General features: G+C 40.2%; 2 protein-coding genes across 2 annotated transcripts; both read right to left on the bottom strand.

Moving 5' to 3' along the window:
• Nucleotides 1-3392: 3392 nt before the first annotated feature.
• LOC311152560 (C-C chemokine receptor type 5-like) lies at nucleotides 3393-7317 on the bottom strand (the record flags this gene model as incomplete). The annotated part of the gene is made up of 2 exons (XM_084203769.1): nucleotides 3393-4474; nucleotides 7281-7317. The coding sequence occupies 2 exons, from the start codon at nucleotides 7315-7317 to the stop codon at nucleotides 3393-3395; spliced, it is 1119 nt and encodes a 372-aa protein (XP_084059895.1).
• A 7213-nt stretch (nucleotides 7318-14530) lies between these two features.
• On the bottom strand, nucleotides 14531-17329 carry LOC311162682 (C-C chemokine receptor type 5-like; the record flags this gene model as incomplete). Its single annotated transcript, XM_084221124.1, has 1 exon — nucleotides 14531-17329. One exon carries the CDS (start codon nucleotides 17327-17329, stop codon nucleotides 16259-16261), a length of 1071 nt encoding a protein of 356 aa, XP_084077250.1. The 3' UTR covers nucleotides 14531-16258.
• Nucleotides 17330-17882: the final 553 nt, after the last annotated feature.

Below are 17882 nucleotides of genomic sequence, written 5' to 3'. Positions count from 1 at the left end.
GGAGCTGTGTCTGGCATTGCTGTGACCCAGCTGTAGGACCTTGCACTTCACTTTCATTCTTGTAGATTGTACCTTCCAATCTGTGGGCAAGAACATCAAATGCTCTCTTTCCAGGTCAGAGTCTGGAATCCTGAACCACACTCTTGGCATCTGCCTGCATCATGACAGGTTGACCCTGCCTACGCACCCAATGGACCTCCCTAGTGACCACAGTGGCTTGCTGCTGTTTGCATAATACTGATAATGCCTGTAGTGGGGGGAATCATTCCATTAGGAGATTTTCTTAGGAAAAGAGATCACAGCATCAATTAGGTTGGAAAAGACCTCTGAGATCATTAAGTCCATGACCCAACACCACCCTGTCAACCAGACCATGGCACTGCACCGAGAGCCACATCCAGTCTCTCCTTAAACACCTCCAAGGACAGTGACACCTCCCACTGGAAAGCCCATTCCAATACCTAATCACCCTTTGTGTGAAGAAACTCATCCTAGAAAATGTTTTGACTGAGGAAAGCACCAAAAGCCTGCCTGGGGTAGCGCATGTTTGTTGGCATCGAACTTTACAGTGAGACCACATGGTGGCACTGTAATCTTAAGAACGGAAGGGAAGTGTGTGCACAAGTCCCCGGTAATTGTTAGATTTTAGCTAGATTACCTAATTATTTAGGTCACTAAATACACGGGAATTCTTTTATGCACTTATTTATTTTTAAAAGCACTAATATAAATCATCTAGGATCAGTATGAGTTGTCTGAGATACTGCTTTTCCCATTGGTAAATGTAAACAAAATCAAATGTAATGACAACCCAAATAGAGTATTTATTATTTGATTATAAGTGACAAGCAGTTAAGAGCACCGGAGTTATCTTCATGGTTATTTGATTATGCTGGTTCTTAGTCCACTTGTAAAACCCCAATTTTGTCCTGCCTGTTCTTTCAGGGTTATGAAGGGGGATTTATTTTCCTTTTTCATTCTTCTGGACTGTTCTAAAAAATAAGGGGATGGGGTTGAGAAAGGATCAGAAGTCTAACAAAAAAGTTAACCAACTTTAATGGATGGTATAATACAATTATTATTACAGTTATTGGCAGAGTCCTTAACTGAATGTACCAGCAGTGCAACCAAGTACTGTGTTTTCAATTGTCTCCTTGAATGTGGATCACAGTTCATTGCAGTCGCTGAAATATGACTCGTTTTCATGTGCTGAAGTGTGATCCCTTTCCAGTGAAGTGATGGAAACCCTTGATAAGCTGCCGAACCGCTGGGCCGCCAACCTCAGTTCCACCTCTTTCCTCCGGAAGCTTTTTCAGTTTTTTCAAGCTTTTCAAGCTTCAACAAGCTTTTTCAGCTTGCTGCTTAGAAAGATCCATGATTAGAGGCCCATGCTGTAGAAGGATCAGGGCAGTTTTGACGTGCCTCTCAGAAGGCTTGTCAATGTGCCCACGCACAGTTGGTTGTTGTGCTTTGCTCCTGAAGGGCTGAGAAGGAGGAATGACTGTGTCTGGCATCAAAGCCCTCCAGAGAAAGGAGTTTCCTAAAGGCAAGGTGTTTTTAAGACCAAAAGAAAGTTCTTGTCAAGAGCAGAATAAAATATAAAATTGTTTTCATAAATGTATTCTATAAGTAAAAAAAAACAAAACAAAAAACAACAGCCTGATTAGAAGGCGTGTATTTGTCATTATGCTGATATATTTACCCATTTTAAAAGCATGTACAAAGTCCAGAAAGCAATTAATGCGCAGGGCCTTAAAGGAGAGTATGCAGCTGAAAATCTTGTAAATGAGATGAGAAGGTGTGGTATACTTCTCTTACACTTCCCATGTGGATGTAGTTCCAAAGTGGTGCTTAATATGACAAAATAAACAGCACAAAAAAAGTGGTTTGATAAGTAAAGATTTCCCTGTTTCACTTCCTGTTTTCACAAGCACTTTTCACTGTAAAATTTCTTTGAGACTTCTTGGAACATTTGCTTCTTTGAAAATATTATTTAAAAGGCTGTCTTGAGAAGCTGGGAAACAGAAATTGCCCTTCTGGATAGGAACAGCAAACAAAATATTCACTTTTTATTTCCTGTCTCCAAAGTTGTCCAATACCATATGTCCTAGGGGTAATATAAGAACTGCTAAAAGGAGAAATTGGCCCAAATCAATTAATACTATGATTATGTTATGTTCTTAAGCACCTGAGTAGCCCAATATTTATTTCATGTTTTCTATGTGTTCCCATGCTTTACAGGTTCCGAGCTTTATGGAGAATCAGTCATATTTAACCACCAGTCTTACTAATTATGGAAATTTTGCTCTCTGTAAAACTCCTAAGTAGGAAAAAACCCCATTGGCACAGCTCCGCAAGTAACACCAGCTTCCGAAACAAAAGAGAAATGGTCTGTGCCCTTGACTTTGTAGAACAGGGAATATTTTTACTTATTCAGATGTTTTGTTAACGTAAATGTTTATAGCATACACTTATCTCTAAAAACATCTGTGTCAATCCAGTTCAGAAATCATTTTCACATCTGTTTCACCACTGTTGTGGTGATAGCCATTATGCCAGCATTCATTTTTTTTTAAGTTTTTCTCTTATGTAGGCTACAAAAAAGGCAAGCAAAATCACTGCACTAAAAAACTAAAACACTCTTGACTCACTCTCCACATTTGATCCAGCCTGGATAAAGCTCCATATGAAATACTTTATTTTCAAAGTACTGTCACCACACTCATTTTCTGATCAGCTATAGGACATTAGTTTTTTAATGATAGCTCAGTTATATTATCTTTTTAGCATGAGTAGCATATAAAAGAACAGATGAGTAAAAGAGATCCTTCAGAAGTACCAAACTCAAAAGTCACTCAGGTATTAGCCCCTAGCAGTTAGAACTATTATGAGAAACATCTAGGTGGTTAGGATTCAACCATACACAAAGGAAAATATACCATGAAATATCTGAGTCCAACCTAAGTGTATAAAATTTCCATTCCATCCTGTATAATGGACCTTACTAATTTAGCGTTATTTACAGAGATAGACAACCAGACTAGTAAAAAATATGACTGAGACTGAGTTTAAATGAGTGAGGTATCTTGTGTGATGAACAAAGTCAAGAGAAGTTTCCAAAGAACCAGTGTAACTTTATAACCTCCAGTTCACTTCAGAAAATCTGTTAGCCTCCTCGCTCAGGCCCCCAGTCAGGTAATTTGCTGCATCTTTTTCATATATTTACAAATACCCAAGTCTGTGAGCAAATGCAAACTTTGGTAAATGTGTATTCTGTGATGATTTTTTTTTTCCCCAGCTGCCTTAGGGACAATATCCAGGAGAGATTCAACAGGCTTTCATCATAGAGTTGATCTCACAAGAGTCAATTCCATTTTTTCACTAGACACAACTTATAATGCAGCAGAAACTTCTTGTTCTCCAGTAGATTGTGTGTAGGTGGAGCTCGCTCGTTCAGCTGTGTCAGCATAGAAAACAGGACAGTATTTAGACAAGTGGACTGCAATCTGCTTTCGGAAAAAGCTGCGAAGATACTTCCTAAATTTTTCTCCAGCAAAGGCATAGATTACAGGGTTGATACAACAATGGATCATCGAGATTGTTTCTGTCACTTGGATTGCTTTGTGCAGTTGACCATTTCCTTCACAAGTAGAGATGGAAAATGCACCTTGAAAATCACGCAAGAGAATGCAAATGTTATATGGTGCCCAGAAAAAAAAGTAGATAATCATGATAATGAAAATAAGCCTGACTGCTTTATGTTTCTTCTCATTCCTACATTGCAGTAACGTCTTTATAATTTGTGTGTAGCTGCAGATCATGATTAACATTGGAATAAGAAGTCCCAGGATATTCATTTTTAAGGTGAGGAATTGCTTCCATGTATTTCTCTGCTCTGATGGATAATGAGCACTGCAAGTATAGCCTGAAGTTTCCTTCTGAGTTTTGTGAAATACTACCCCAGGCACAGAAATAAGAACAGCAACAGCCCAAGTGATGACGCTGGTGAGGACGCCGTAGGTAACTGTCCTGGCTTTCAAAGCAAACACCGCGTGCACTATAGCCAGGTACCTGTCCAGGGTCAGCAGGATTATGAAGAAGATGCCACTGTAGAAGCCAAGGAGGTAGACACCTGACAGAATTCGACAGAGCGCCTCCCCAAAAATCCAGTCGTGAACTGCGTAATAGGCCCAAAAAGGGAGAGAAAATACGAACAGCAGATCAGAAATTGCCAAGTTGAGCAGGTAGATGTCAGTCATACTCTTCAGCCTCTTGTATTTTACCAGGATGAGGACAACAAGCATGTTGCCTGTCAGGCCAAATATCACCACTAAAGAATAAAGAGGTGGCAAAAATTTTGCTGCAAAGTGCTTTTCCTCAGTTGCAGGGCAAGGCGTGGAATCACTGTAGTCAAATTCTGTTGTCATTGGCCAGTCGGTGTAGTCTGTGGTTTCATTTCCCATGGTGTATTGGTCTGGAAAGGAGAACAAAAAAGATGTTAAACTAGAGGAATCTCGAAGTTAGTAGTAAAGAGAATGAAATGTGCTGATGTTCTCTAAAATGAGGTCTGCTGATGAGCACACAAGCATTACGATGTCAAGAGAATGAAATTGCAGAGCTCCCAGGAAAATCATCCATACAGCTGTGCACATGCTTCATGTTGGAGGTGTGCAGTGTGTTATTTCACATGTGTACATTGTCATGTGCATTTTTCCGTCTCCACAGAGATCATCAGCTGCCTGGCTAAACCAGAAACAGAGGAATCTGAGTCATGGCTATTCTTGATTTAGGCACTCTGTGGGGGACTGGCCTTCCCTTGCTAGGAGTCTGGGCCTGGGAGGTGAGTGTGCAGCAGAGCTGTAAAAGCCATCAGGCAAATTCTGCTACACACTGGGAGAAGAGAAAGGCTGTGACTGTGATGTCAGCCCCCCCAGCTGCCAAAGCCTCCCCTTTTCCCAAGTCCCTGGTAGGACTGTGAACCAGATGCAGAAGCATAGATTTGTTTAACTTGATCTCTGAAAAGCTCAGGACAACTGTCTTCTCACAGGCTCCCCGAGAACGCAGAAGAACTCCTGTGTGTTCCATGAGAAGCTGGGCAGAGGATTTTGTGAAGTGTCAGAGGGACCAAAAGTGCTCCCTGGCCTCACTTAGTGAGGAAATGCAATCAATGCCTTTGGTAGCCACTCAAAGTGAGCTACTTGCTGTCTGCTTAAAGGGCTGCTCTGTCTTCCTGTGCCATCACAACTGCTTTTATCAGGCACTTCAGGACAGACAGGTGGCTGCCAATGGCACGGTGTTAGTTTTGAAATCAGCCTGTTCCTGGAAATGTCATGCCTGTTCTTAGGAAAAGGCAACAGAGTGCTCCTGATGCAGAAGAGTTTGGGCAGTGGGTCTGGCCCAGCTTGCTGTGTGATCCCTGAACACTCATGTCATGCACCAGTGTTCTCTCCTATCCTGATTGCACTTTTTTCAGTGGTGTGCTCTGCCCAATGTGGTTGCAGGCATCTTTTGCAGAGACCAGTCTCACAACCACACCATTTCATTCTGTCTGCACTTGAGTCTGCAAGTCTAAATGTCACTGAAGTAGCCCATGGCTGGAGTGACTGAGAAACAGCCCCTGCTCTTTTTTTTTGGTACAAGCTCATAGTGGTCCATTCTGACTTAGAGCTTCTTAAATGGTCAAAGCATCACTTTGTGTCTGTAGATAAAACTTCTCAGGAGAATAGACTATTTACTGCTGTAAAAACAAATTGCTTAAAATGCCAGTGTCCTTAATCTGTTTCAAAGTGGTTGACTTAGCTAAACTTAAGCTGAAGTCTTGGGGAATGGTCTATTTGCTGGGTCTGTGACCTTAAAAATGAGTTCTGCTGCCCGCTCCTGATGGAGATTCCTATGCTGCACAGTGCAGATGTGCATCTGCTCCAAAAGAGGAAGTTTTGCTGGAGCAAAATCTGAACCTTGTGCAAAAATAAATGCTGCTTTTGCAAAGGGTTTTTATGCTCTTTCCCCGAGTTTTTGAGTCTGGCTACCAGCTCTGCTCCCAAGAATTATAAGAACAACAACGTCCATGTTCAGACATTACTTTGGTATGCTGAGTGAGGTGTAAAGTTTTCTTTTGGAGAATGAGGAGTAAGAGAATATTACCAAATTGTAATTGTCTGGGTCTCAGCTTTGCCCAGATATAATTTCTTGATGACAAATAAGTGCTGTCAACCTCTTCAAAGACTGTCTTTTAGGAAACTCTGTCAATCTCTGTGAAACAGTTTTTTCCATAGTCATACTAACTATGTAGTTATTACAATGCAGCAGTTAGATGAAATTTGGGCATTACCCAAGTAAATATTTAAGATTTCCTTCAGCTGGACTTGCTAGATCCATGTTGCATGCCCTGACAGTAAGTCTCTGCACATAGCTGAGTATCCTCATTTACAATGTGCAAATCAGCCATGCTGTATACTGGGATTATGGGATGAGTGCCAGACCCAGAACTCCCTGTTTTGCTCATTTTGCACCTGTGGGATGGTCATGCATAAATATGGGTATAAAAAACAACTCAGTCATAAATGCAGAATGGGATTTTATGAGTAGGTGATTGATGGGATTCACAGCAAAATGCTGCCTTGATATTACTGTGATAATTCTTTTTGTGACAGACCTTTCTTCCTGTTAATTGCTATCTCAATGCCTTCTCTCGTTTTTCTTTGCCTTCCTGGAATGACTACCACATCTTCCCTGCATCTTGTCTTTTTCCTTACAACCCTTTTTGCATGCTTAAGTTATGGCTTCCCCTTTGAGCCCTTGCTTCTGCTAGCCAAGCCCCATTCCTCTAGCCCAGCCTTTGCTTCACAACTCTCTCTGCAAAAGTATTTACTACTCTGAATTGAGTATAGTATCCAGCACATGCTGACAATGGAGACTAAAAATACTAATTTGAAATCCAGAAAAAATAACTATAAGCAGGTTTGTGCTTTAGCCTATAATCTTGATGGTTTAGGAGACACTGTTGGCTGCTGGTTGGAACATTTCACTGGGTTAATCAGTTCACTAACTAGAGTAGGTTGTTCACCTAACTGGGCTTATGCTTCCTGATAATTAAAAAAACCCCAAAAGGCAGTCAACAAAGATCTCTGAAGAGATGATATTTTTTAAAAAGTTCTATATAATTTTGAGTACAGTTTAGATAAGTGCAATATTTCCAGAAACCTGCAATCCGCTATACAAATTCTGTTTCTCTGTTTGAGAAGATTAGCAGTCATTAATTTTTTAAAAGAAAGGCTCACCATAGAAAAGATGAGTAAACTCATGTCCCTGTTTCATGCTGAGTTTCAGGTCACAGCTTTCTGTGTTTTAGGAGGCAAAGATTTTGTTAAAGTGAGTTTCAGTTCATTTGCATAGTCCCATAAAATGGTAATAATTTTAAGGCTGTGGCAAATGGAGGTAAAGTGCTAAGTGTAAAGTCCAGCATGTAAACATGATCCAATCAGTCAGTGTCTGAAACACTAGTTTTTATGAAGGCATCCTATGAGAAGCATAAGTACTCTTAAATAACTCAACATTCAAACAACTGTTTTAAAGTTTTAGTTTTAAAATCCATATTTCCATCATTGCGCATCATTTTCAGAGACAAAATCAATGAGGCATACTCCTTTATGTTTCTTACTCAAATCAATCACTGTAGATTTATTTCTTTCCCTACCTGGATGCTCTGCTCAAGTCTTTCAGTGATTTTGTCCTTTAAGACTACTGTATTCCATTTAACATATATTTTGTATTTTGCCAGGGTAATTTTTAAAGATGAGTACACTGCCAGGATTCCGCTAGTATGTTTCACTTTAGACATCATACTACCTTATGTAGCTACTAAATGTAAAAAAAAAATAAAAGAGGCAAAGATGACTTACCATGTATCTTATGGTGCAGGTGATGTCTTGTATTACCACAACATGAGTAATGCTAAAATGACTTGTCCATCACAAAAAGAAGGTCAAAAACGCGTCTTCCTGTGTGAAGAAGGATGTATCAGTTTGAAAACTTCAAGCAAAAAAAATCTATTCTCATTTAAAAAAAAAAATGAAGGAGCAGTTCTCTGGTTCTCTTTTTTCTAAAAATGGATCATCAGATGTTACTTTTCTAACTCTTGAGAAGTGCAGATATGTTGAAATTCTAGCGGATCCTCCTAGGAGTTGAAGTTTCACAACCCAGCACTATAGTTTTAGAAAAAGGGTTTGTATAATTATTTTATCTTTTTCTTTTGCTAATTGTTTGAATCAACAGTTTACATGTGGCTCATCCCGATACATTTTTAAGTCATTACATTTCTTTTATGTTTTTCTGTCCTTTAAAAAAATGTGAAGCTTTTGAATAAAGTTTATGGTTCTATTCAGAATTACCTGTACTTTCTTTTATCTTGCTCTGAGTTGCAGTCCTTATATTTCAGGATAGTTGATCAATCCTATTTTTCTTTCACCTCGTCTTCTGGACTATGTTTTTTATTTTAATCCCTCTCATAAGACCATAACTTAGTCTGTGCAGTTAGCTAAAAGCTAAAGTCTGATCTAAGAACTAAAGTCTGATCTTTTAAAACATCACTGTTACTAATGTTTTGGAATTAAGCTTTAGAAAAGCCTGATAAAATCTGATCTCTTATCAATTTCCTTCCTCACAGCTAATTTCTCTGACTTTTAAACTGAAGCTGCACTGTGAGCAGATTTCTAGATCCTTCCTGGACATCAAAGAAATGACAAAGGAGGTAGGAAAAATACAGAAGGCAAGAAAGGGTGCCTGACCAAATGCCAGAGAACTCCTTAGAGAGAGCCCCTGAGAAGATACCTGGTGAAATACCATCCCCTGCCTCACCTTGACACCTCTTGGTAGGGTTCTGGAGGATCTCATCCCATCAGTGAAGGCACTAAAGCGATGCCTTTTCTGCACTCACCCCTTGGTATCCTTAAAAGATTTTAAAACAAAAGCACAATGATGTCTTTCTTTGGATGCTGCCATTCCTTAACGGAAGCCAAGGGAATCACAACTTCTGAGTTATCCCTCACGTCTTGTGGGGAGACAGTAAAGAGTGAAAAGCTCACTCTCTTTTCCTTGTCAACCCTTCTTTGCATGAGGGACTAATCTTTTTCCCATAGTACAAATGAATTTTTCTCTTCCTTTCCTAATCAGCTGTTCCAAAGAGCTCTTTAAAGGCTCAGGATCAAAATTAAAGGCCCCTGAAGGACATTCTAAGCGTGTGTTCACCCCACCATGCTCGATGGACTGACTATATTAGATCCCCTACACAGTCAGTGGAAATAGCTGCTTCTAATACTGCTTCCACTACACTTAAGACAAGTTCCCAATTACTGCCTAACTTTCCTGAATAAAAAATTCTGCTTTCATTAAGAAGGCTTATAATTCTGAAGCAAGGTATTGTGGCAAATTACTTTTTCAATATATAATTTCTAAACAATCTAAGTACTAAAATTAATAGATATTTTAAGTATCTCTTCTTGTAGACTACATTGATTTCTGTATGTTACATGTTACTTAACCCACTGGAGACACTAAACCCTTTCATAATTTCACACTACAGGAGCAGGGGAAACAGTCTCAAACCTGTTGCTGGACTTGCCTGTTTTTCATCAAGCTTTTTAATTCTAAAATATGCTCCGGCAAAACTTACCTACAGCATTTTGACTAACAGTAACAAGAACAAATACCACTACTGCTTTAAACTAAGACCTGTGGTAGGGTGGTCATCAGAAATAGTCCCTTGTTCCCACAGATTCATTGGCTTTATTAATGTGTTTGATTTTGTTGATTATAGTTTTTAGTTCCCATAGCTCAGTCTGGTCAGCAAGCACAGTGTGGTGTGTTATTTACTGATGAAGAGTATTGCACACCAACAGAGGGCCTCTGCCACTCACAGTTGTAACAGCTGAATAAGGGGAATGCACTTGGTCTGCTCAGCAGCTGCATCTTACAGCTGGATGAGAAAATCCCCAGAGAGAGTGTGAATTGCTGTGGCACTTGGCAGCCCAAGTACTGGGTTGTGTGGCTTTGTTGCCAGCACCTGCAGGATATCTACAATTAGCTCTACCCCAGCTGCATGTATGCAGAGCTGCTGGGAGGCCAGATTTGATCAGGTCTTGCATGAGGCTCTAAGTAAGCCCAATCCCCTTGTGCTCTTTTTGGGGCATTGGGTGATGTGCTGTTCATCAATGCTGTTAGGATAAGATCTTTCCTGCAGGAATTGGTCTCCTATCCAGTCCAAAATTTCAACACCCTAATATGGGACTGATCATCTTAATGTTGTCTCACCTCCTCTTCTCTGCTGCCTCCATATTTTGTGTGTGAACACAGGTATACACAATGCAAGCAACACATCCATTGTTGCAATTAGATTTTTCTCTCCTTTTCTCAATCCCTTGCCAAGCATTTCTTTGAATAAGGGCACTACTGCTTGTCATGAATGTCAGTCGATTTTAAGACTCTTTACCTAAGCTGAATCTTATCATTTTAACAAGAAACTGAAGCAATTGTTCAAATAAAAAAGTAATGATTCAGTGGGATGATATAGCTTTGAAGTTTACCTATCATGGTTTTCCTTCAGGGATGAATAGGAGTTCTGCTTAGTGATGTGATGCTCCTTCCCTCCATAAAGATATTCCTGGAATGGAAGTGAGCTACATTCCCCATCTGTGGTGCTCAAGTTGAGGTACTCAGCAGGTGTGCAGCCATGTACACTGACTGTTAAGCCAAGCTGCATTTGTCAATCTCTCCTACCCAATGTTTGATTATATGATTCATCTTTACAGCAGTCAGCCCATCACACTGAAGTGTCAGTATCTGAGTGGTATGGCACCCCCAGAGGAGATGCTGTAATTTATGTGAGATTTATACCAGTACCAAACTGGCTGCTAGGACACATACCAAAACCTCATGTACCACTGAGATACGCAAGTGTCATCAAGTATAATTATGGGTACAGAAACTTGAATTTTCAACTTACAGTTTCCATTCAAGTTATTGCAAACTTGCACCACCTGAAGAAGAAAGGCTGCGGAGAAGAAGGAATCCTGGCACAGAATGACAAATACCTTTCTTAGGTATACACAGTGTGATAGAGCACAACAGTCTTATTAAAAGTCTATTGCTACAGCAAATATTAATCCTTTTCATCTGGTCAAATGAAGGTCAAATGAAGACAAGTGAACATGACCTAGATTAATCTTGTTACTTGTTCTATTCACGACATCTGTGTCTAAACTAAGTTAGTATTAGCATGCATTTTCTTTCATCAGTAGCAAATGTCTTTGTCTTGAAAAGGCTGAATAAAAACATCCAGTTCAAACTACGTTACTGCTCAGGCTATTTTTTCTTATCAGCCTTCTCTTTCAGGCTCTCAAGTTCTGGTGACTCATCATTTGAGCCACCATCACAATCACACCCAATCTTGACATCTGTGAGATGTATTCTTTAGAGGAGAACAGGGGAAAAGCATGATGTACCACACCCTAAGATTTCTATCGTTGAGACTAGTGAAAAAAACCCAAAACAATTCACACAAAGGTGTAAAAGAAGATAGGTAACAAAACCAAATTCTGAAAGGCACAAGTATTTCTAAAGCTGATGAACATTTCTTCACATTGCTGTTTATTGTCAATAACATCAAAGAAAGGCAGGGGTTCTTTCACCAATCATTTTTATGCTGTTTGTTTCTTCATTGTAAATCTGTCACATATGTCATTATGCGTTGCAGCACATCCTGTCTCTTATTGTGATGATATTATTTTTTTTTGGCTTTCTCCAAGCTGCTCTTACTGAACAATGTTTCCTTATGCAGCATGGAAGAGAACGTTGCTTCCTTCTACTATTTTTATCCATGTTTGGGATGTATGTTCCACCAATTTGTAGATAAAGGGTTTTCATGATGCAATAGATTTTACTTTTGGGCCACAGTTATGCATTTCACAAAATTTAATCTTTCAGAATCTAATTTTTACACAGGCCTTTAATTCCCACACTTTGGGGTTTTTTTCAGGTACATTAATAGTACATAAATTCTAGCTCTAGAGTTTGGTGTTTTGGGGCTATCTCATCTGTGCCTTGGATATGCTCCTCCTGTGCATCAGTAACTCCTGGACCTTTTACCAAGCAGGCTGGGAAAATCACACGCAAAATTCTTTTCCCAGTGAAAACTAGGTCACACAAAGGACAAACAGAGTCTGTTTGATGACAAAGTATATCCCAGTAAGGCAACAAGCTAGCTTGAGAGGGGTAAAAAGTCACCAAAGTATAGTACAGGAGACGTTAAAGAACTTAGGAAAAATGAAGGAAAAACCAAATATGCAGGAACCAAAATCTATAACCTGAGAAGTAAGAATAGGAGGACGCTACAAATCAAGCTACAAAGGAAATGAAACTGTTGATAAAGCCAAAGAAGTTTGCTTAGTCATTAATGGAGTTAAATACCTGCCTATAAAGTATGGTTGCCTCTTACTCACAAAACCCCCTTCTTCAAAGGGCAGGCAGGGTGAAGGAAGTATGCACTCCCTTAAATGGAGATCAGAGAATGCAAAGCCAAGGACTTCAGCTTTAGGTTGGTACCTATGGGGAAAATGTTGATTTTTTTGTTGTTCAAAGCATAGAAGAATGAGCACTTGGCATTTTGGAGGTATGCTAGTTTTGCGGATTTATGACCAAGCACCCATCTCTGCCCAGATATAAAAGAAAAAAAGTATCTCAACTGCATGTGTGAGTCAGCTTCCTGCACATCAGGTGAAAGAATCCATACCCAGGACAAAGCCAGCCCCTAGAAAACAGAAAGTACTTTCAAGAGTCAAAGGTTGGATATAGTCTGTAGTTGCCCATACCTTATATTAGTGTCCCTGCAAGGTATGTGCAGATGGCTCTTTTACTTCCATCCATTTGGTTTGCATTCCATTCAAAAAGTCTGGTATCAGGATAGGTTTGTTGTTATGGGTATTCTACTGGCACAACCCTGTAGACAATTCTGGAGAGCTGAGCATCACTTGGAGGTTTGTGCAGTTTTACATATTGGCCTGTGTTTTTAAAAATGCTGCCCTCCTCTCTCTCAGTGCTGGGGTCCCACCTTCCCAGCACCAGTCGTTCCAGACTTCAAACATTCAAAACAAGATTGCTCTCACTGTCACCAGATGTACAGAACATATTGGCAGTGACACAAACTTTGGCAACCTTTTTTTAAATCCTTCTGTTCAATTTTTTGAATAAAGTACAGCTCCTAGTAGGCAAGTGTCACCAAAATATGGGTACAAAGCATATTGCATGCACTTGTTCTGGCCTGGTTGCTATAGATATTCCAAATGCACCAGAATTTTCCAGTTTGGTTTTTTCCCCTCTGTTACTTCCTTTATTAGGAAGTAATGCTTCTGAGGCCCCAGTGACCACACTAAACACTTCCTGGTGAAGGGCAGTAGGCATCAGCAGTTGAAAACAGCAGTAAAATTAAATTTCAAAATGAGCAGTATCTGCCTGTTGTGCTGTTTAACCTGGTCAGTGTCATGTTGTTCTCCTGGCACTTTCTTTGTTTCTAATTAACTGCAACAAGATACCATGTAAATTTGTCCTTATATTCTTTGTATTTATCCCTCGTGTAATTTTCACTGGAAGGAGTGATGTTTACTTAGAAGCTTCATAACTGTAAATCTCTCTTATCATGCAGGGGCATGTCGCAGTGCAAAGCTGCAATGAAGAATCAAAGATTATCTTGCTTGGGCCCATAACAATAGCTTAATGTTTAAGTTTAGTTTATTTGTGTTCCTGCAGCACAAAATAGAAGATTAAAAAAAAAAAAAGAGGAGGGGGAAGGGGTTGTAGAATTTTGCTTATCCAGTGGTAGATAGATAAGAAGAGTGTGCAGGGGAGAGAAGGAGGTGTGGATCATAGGCTAAAAAAAGGAATGGGCACAATGAAGCAGAGAGAGTGGTAGGGTGCAGCAGAAGCATATTTCCATATTGAACTTTGAGGGCCTAATTTCCTTACACATAAAACTTGGGACAACAGGCACACTACCTGTCTGGGATCCCTCTATATGGTGCAAAGAGATCTAAAATTTGCTGCAGAGAGTCTATGGAGAATCCTGGTTTTATCCCAATATTAATATAGTAACTTCTTTTATTGCCCTTTTTTATTGCCACTTTTCCCTTATTTATAACACACACAACTGTATTTCTCCAAATCTCACTAATTTAAAATCTGTGGTCCCAGACTTTTTCTAAAGCTATTGTAGATCACTCTTCTCAAGTTTGCTGATGGATAAAATCTGTGCCAGCTGCAGAAGCTTCTGGACTGGGCAGACAGTTCTGTGTTTGCTTGGTTTGCAGTGTGGTACTGCAAGTGCCCATTTGTCTTTTTCTCATCTCCACTCTGAGAGCAGAGCCAATGCACTTTTGTTTACAGAAGAGATAACGGGCTACAGGGATTTCCAGACACTGATTTTATTAATTTCACTGCATTAACATGAAAACAGGAAGAAATTTAATTCAACAAGAGAAGGATTTACAGTTAAACACAGCAATAGAAATATCACCATTATAGTCAGATTTTTATTGCACTGAACTAATTTATGCTTGAAAATGATAAAGGTGCTTTCACATTGTTTCAGTAAAGAAAGTACAAAAGACAGAAAACCTATCCTTTTTAAGTCAGGAAGTTTACTGTGAGGATAGGTTTTGGTCTTTTGTGTAGTCTGTCTGTGGCTGTTAACCTCACAAGGTTACAATAGCTGATGGGGTAAGAGCTAACAAACAGAAGCAGTGCCCAGGCATTTTAAGGCAAGAGGAAGAAGAGTATTTGCACCACCTAGATTAAGGCATAAGATACCCAAATTAAGAGGCTGACATTTTTCTTCCCCAGCTGGACAGTTAATCTTCCCCTGAGACTAAATCCCATGACTGCTTCTGGCTCAGGCACTTCTTACTCTCTATTGACCACTGAGGGACCTTGAAGAGATTTGCTGTTAATTCAGGCATCTACATCACATGCCTGACCTTAAGTAGCATGGAATTCCCTCTGGTGTCCTTGCTGGAGGTTAGTTGAACCTGCCTCTCCAGATTTCCATGAGCAAGTCCTTGCACACATGAGCTGTGCCCTTCCAAGGAAATGGGGAAAAAGCCAGAAGGACAGCTCACTTGCCTAAGGAGTGCTCACCTGCACTTCTTTACAGTTTGAAGTAGGAAATTGTCTGCTATGCTCCTTCTTCCTCTTCTTTGCTAACCCCATGTCCCTAGAGTTCCTTTCTTTTACAGGGAAACTCTCAATGGCGGAATAAATATATGGCCACTGTACACCAGTAGGCTAATGGTTACAAGTCTTCAGTCAGCATACAGTTCTCATTGAAGCACCAGCTGGCAAGAGGCACTCCTCCTGGGAAGGCAGGAAGGTATGCCTTGTCTAGAATTGGCTGATTTTGCAGTTCCACGGCCACTGTCTTCCTAGAAGTGTATCCCAAAATTAAGAGTTGCTGTGCATGTAAAGAGCATGTTTTTCCCATGGAGGAGCCTAACCTGACACACCAGTGTCACGTGTTGCTGTGTCAAGTCTTCTTCTGCACATGATTTACCTGTCCAGAGCTAGGGAGGCCTGCTCTCAGTACTGTGCTCACATCCTTCAGAGGGTCCTGATATTTTGCTCATACAGAAACTTGCATTGCACATACCAAGGTAATTTTCATTCAGGTCTTGCAGATCTTTGCTGAAGGGCCTTTATTGGTTTCGTTTTGTTTCTTTTTTTTATTTTTTCTTGGAGGGATGTGACTTGTCAGAAACAAGCTCACACTTTTTATGAGTGCACCATCTTGTACAGTCAATAAACTTGGTGTATGCAGTTGCTTGAAGAATTGCACCCACAAAAATAACAATGTTGCTGATTAAAACCACACATTGGAAAAAGTCAGCAACTGAATGGTGATATGGCAGACATAAAATTAAAAAGCAAAAAACAAAATGCTATAACTTAGTTATAGCTGTTAAAGGATTATATTTAAAAACGACTGCTCTATTAGCAAAACAGAAAAATTCTTGGGTGAAATGGTCCCAGTAAGATCTTGTGATCGATATTGTATTCTCCTCTCAATAAACCTCAGTGGATAGATTTTTGTAAAAAAGCACGATCATATTTGTCTGGGTCCTATTTAAATCTTGATGAGACCCAGGATGCCTTAAGGATGTGCCACTGTTAAGGCAAAGCAAGTGATGCAAAATTTGCTAGCTAATGTTCTGATGTATTTTTACAGTCCAGTAGAGATGTCATGCTCTGCAGTGGACTGTGTGAATGTGGAACTGACTCTTTCCAACTTTTCACGATACAGACTTGGACATTTTTTGCAAAGGTGAGGTGCAACTTGCTTTCGGAAAAAGGTATAAAGATATGCCCTAAATTTTTCTCCAACAAATACATAAATCACAGGATTGATGCAACAGTGGATCATTGAGATTGTTTCTGTCACTTGAATTGCTTTCTCCAGTTGAGCTTTAAGTTCACAATTTGGGGTGAAAAGTGAATTTTGAAATGTATGCAAAAAAGAAGATATATGGAATGGTGTCCAGAAGATGAAGTAAAATATCATGATTACAAAAATAAGTCTGACTGCCTTCTGTTTTTTCTCATTCTTGGATCTCAATAATGTTTTTAGAATTTGTGAGTAACTGAAAATCATAATGAGCATTGGAACAATAAGTCCCAGAATGTTCATCTTTAAAGTAAAAGAGTACTTCCAATTAATTGTGGAATCAATTGGGTAATGAGCACTGCAAGTATAGCCTAAACTTTCCTTCTGCGTTTTCTGAAATACTATCCCAGGAACAGAGGCCAAAACAGCAACAGCCCAAGTGACGACGCTGGTGAGGACGCCGTAGGTAACTGTCCTGGCTTTCAAAGCAAACACTGCGTGCACTATGGCCAGGTACCTGTCCAGGGTCAGCAGGATTATGAAGAAGATGCCACTGTAGAAGCCAAGGAGGTAGACACCTGACAGAATTCGACAGAGCGCCTCCCCAAAAATCCAGTCGTGAACTGCGTAATAGGCCCAAAAAGGGAGAGAAAATACGAACAGCAGATCAGAAATTGCCAAGTTGAGCAGGTAGATGTCAGTCATACTCTTCAGCCTCTTGTATTTTACCAGGATGAGGACAACAAGCATGTTGCCTGTCAGGCCAAATATCACCACTAAAGAATAAAGAGGTGGCAAAAATTTTGCTGCAAAGTGCTTTTCCTCAGTTCCCATGCATGGTGCCGCATCGCCATAGTCAAATTCTGTTGTCATTGGCCAGCCGGTGTAGTCTGTGGTTTCATTTCCCATGGTGTATTGGTCTGGAAAGGAATAAAAGACCATTAAACTAGAGGAATCTCAAAGTTAGTAGTAAAGAGAATGAAACATGCTGATGTTCTCTGAAATGAAGTCTGCTGATGAGCACACAAGCATTACGATGTCAAGGTTAGAAAGAGAATGAAATTGCAGAGCTCCCAGGAGCTCCATCCATACATCTGGGGAGTCACACTGGTGCATGTTGGAATTAAGTGTGTCATTTCCCACGTGTACATTGTCACGTGCATTTTTCCTCCTCAGTAGAGCCTGTCAGTTGCCTGACCCAGGGGGAGAGGATGAATGAATTTAATGAGTTGTGGGTAGTTTGGGGCTCTTGTGCTTTTCAGAGGCTTTCCGGAGAAGTGTAGAAAGCCAGGAAGGCAGCCTCAGAAGAGCACTGTGCCTGGCATGCAGAGCATAGTTTTGCTTCTCCTTGGGATCTTGCCACCTGCTCATCGTGCTGCTCCATCCTGTAACCCTTACCCATGGAGGAACAGGCACTGGTCAGGTGTCAATAGTGCCTGCAAAGGCACTGTGAAATGGGTGG

The sequence above is a fragment of the Fringilla coelebs genome (assembly GCF_963513975.1).
Source record: "Fringilla coelebs genome assembly, chromosome: 1".
NCBI lineage: Eukaryota > Metazoa > Chordata > Aves > Passeriformes > Fringillidae > Fringilla > Fringilla coelebs.
The sequence above is the reverse complement of the archived record's forward strand: the minus strand, read 5'-3'. Positions and strand labels throughout refer to the sequence as shown.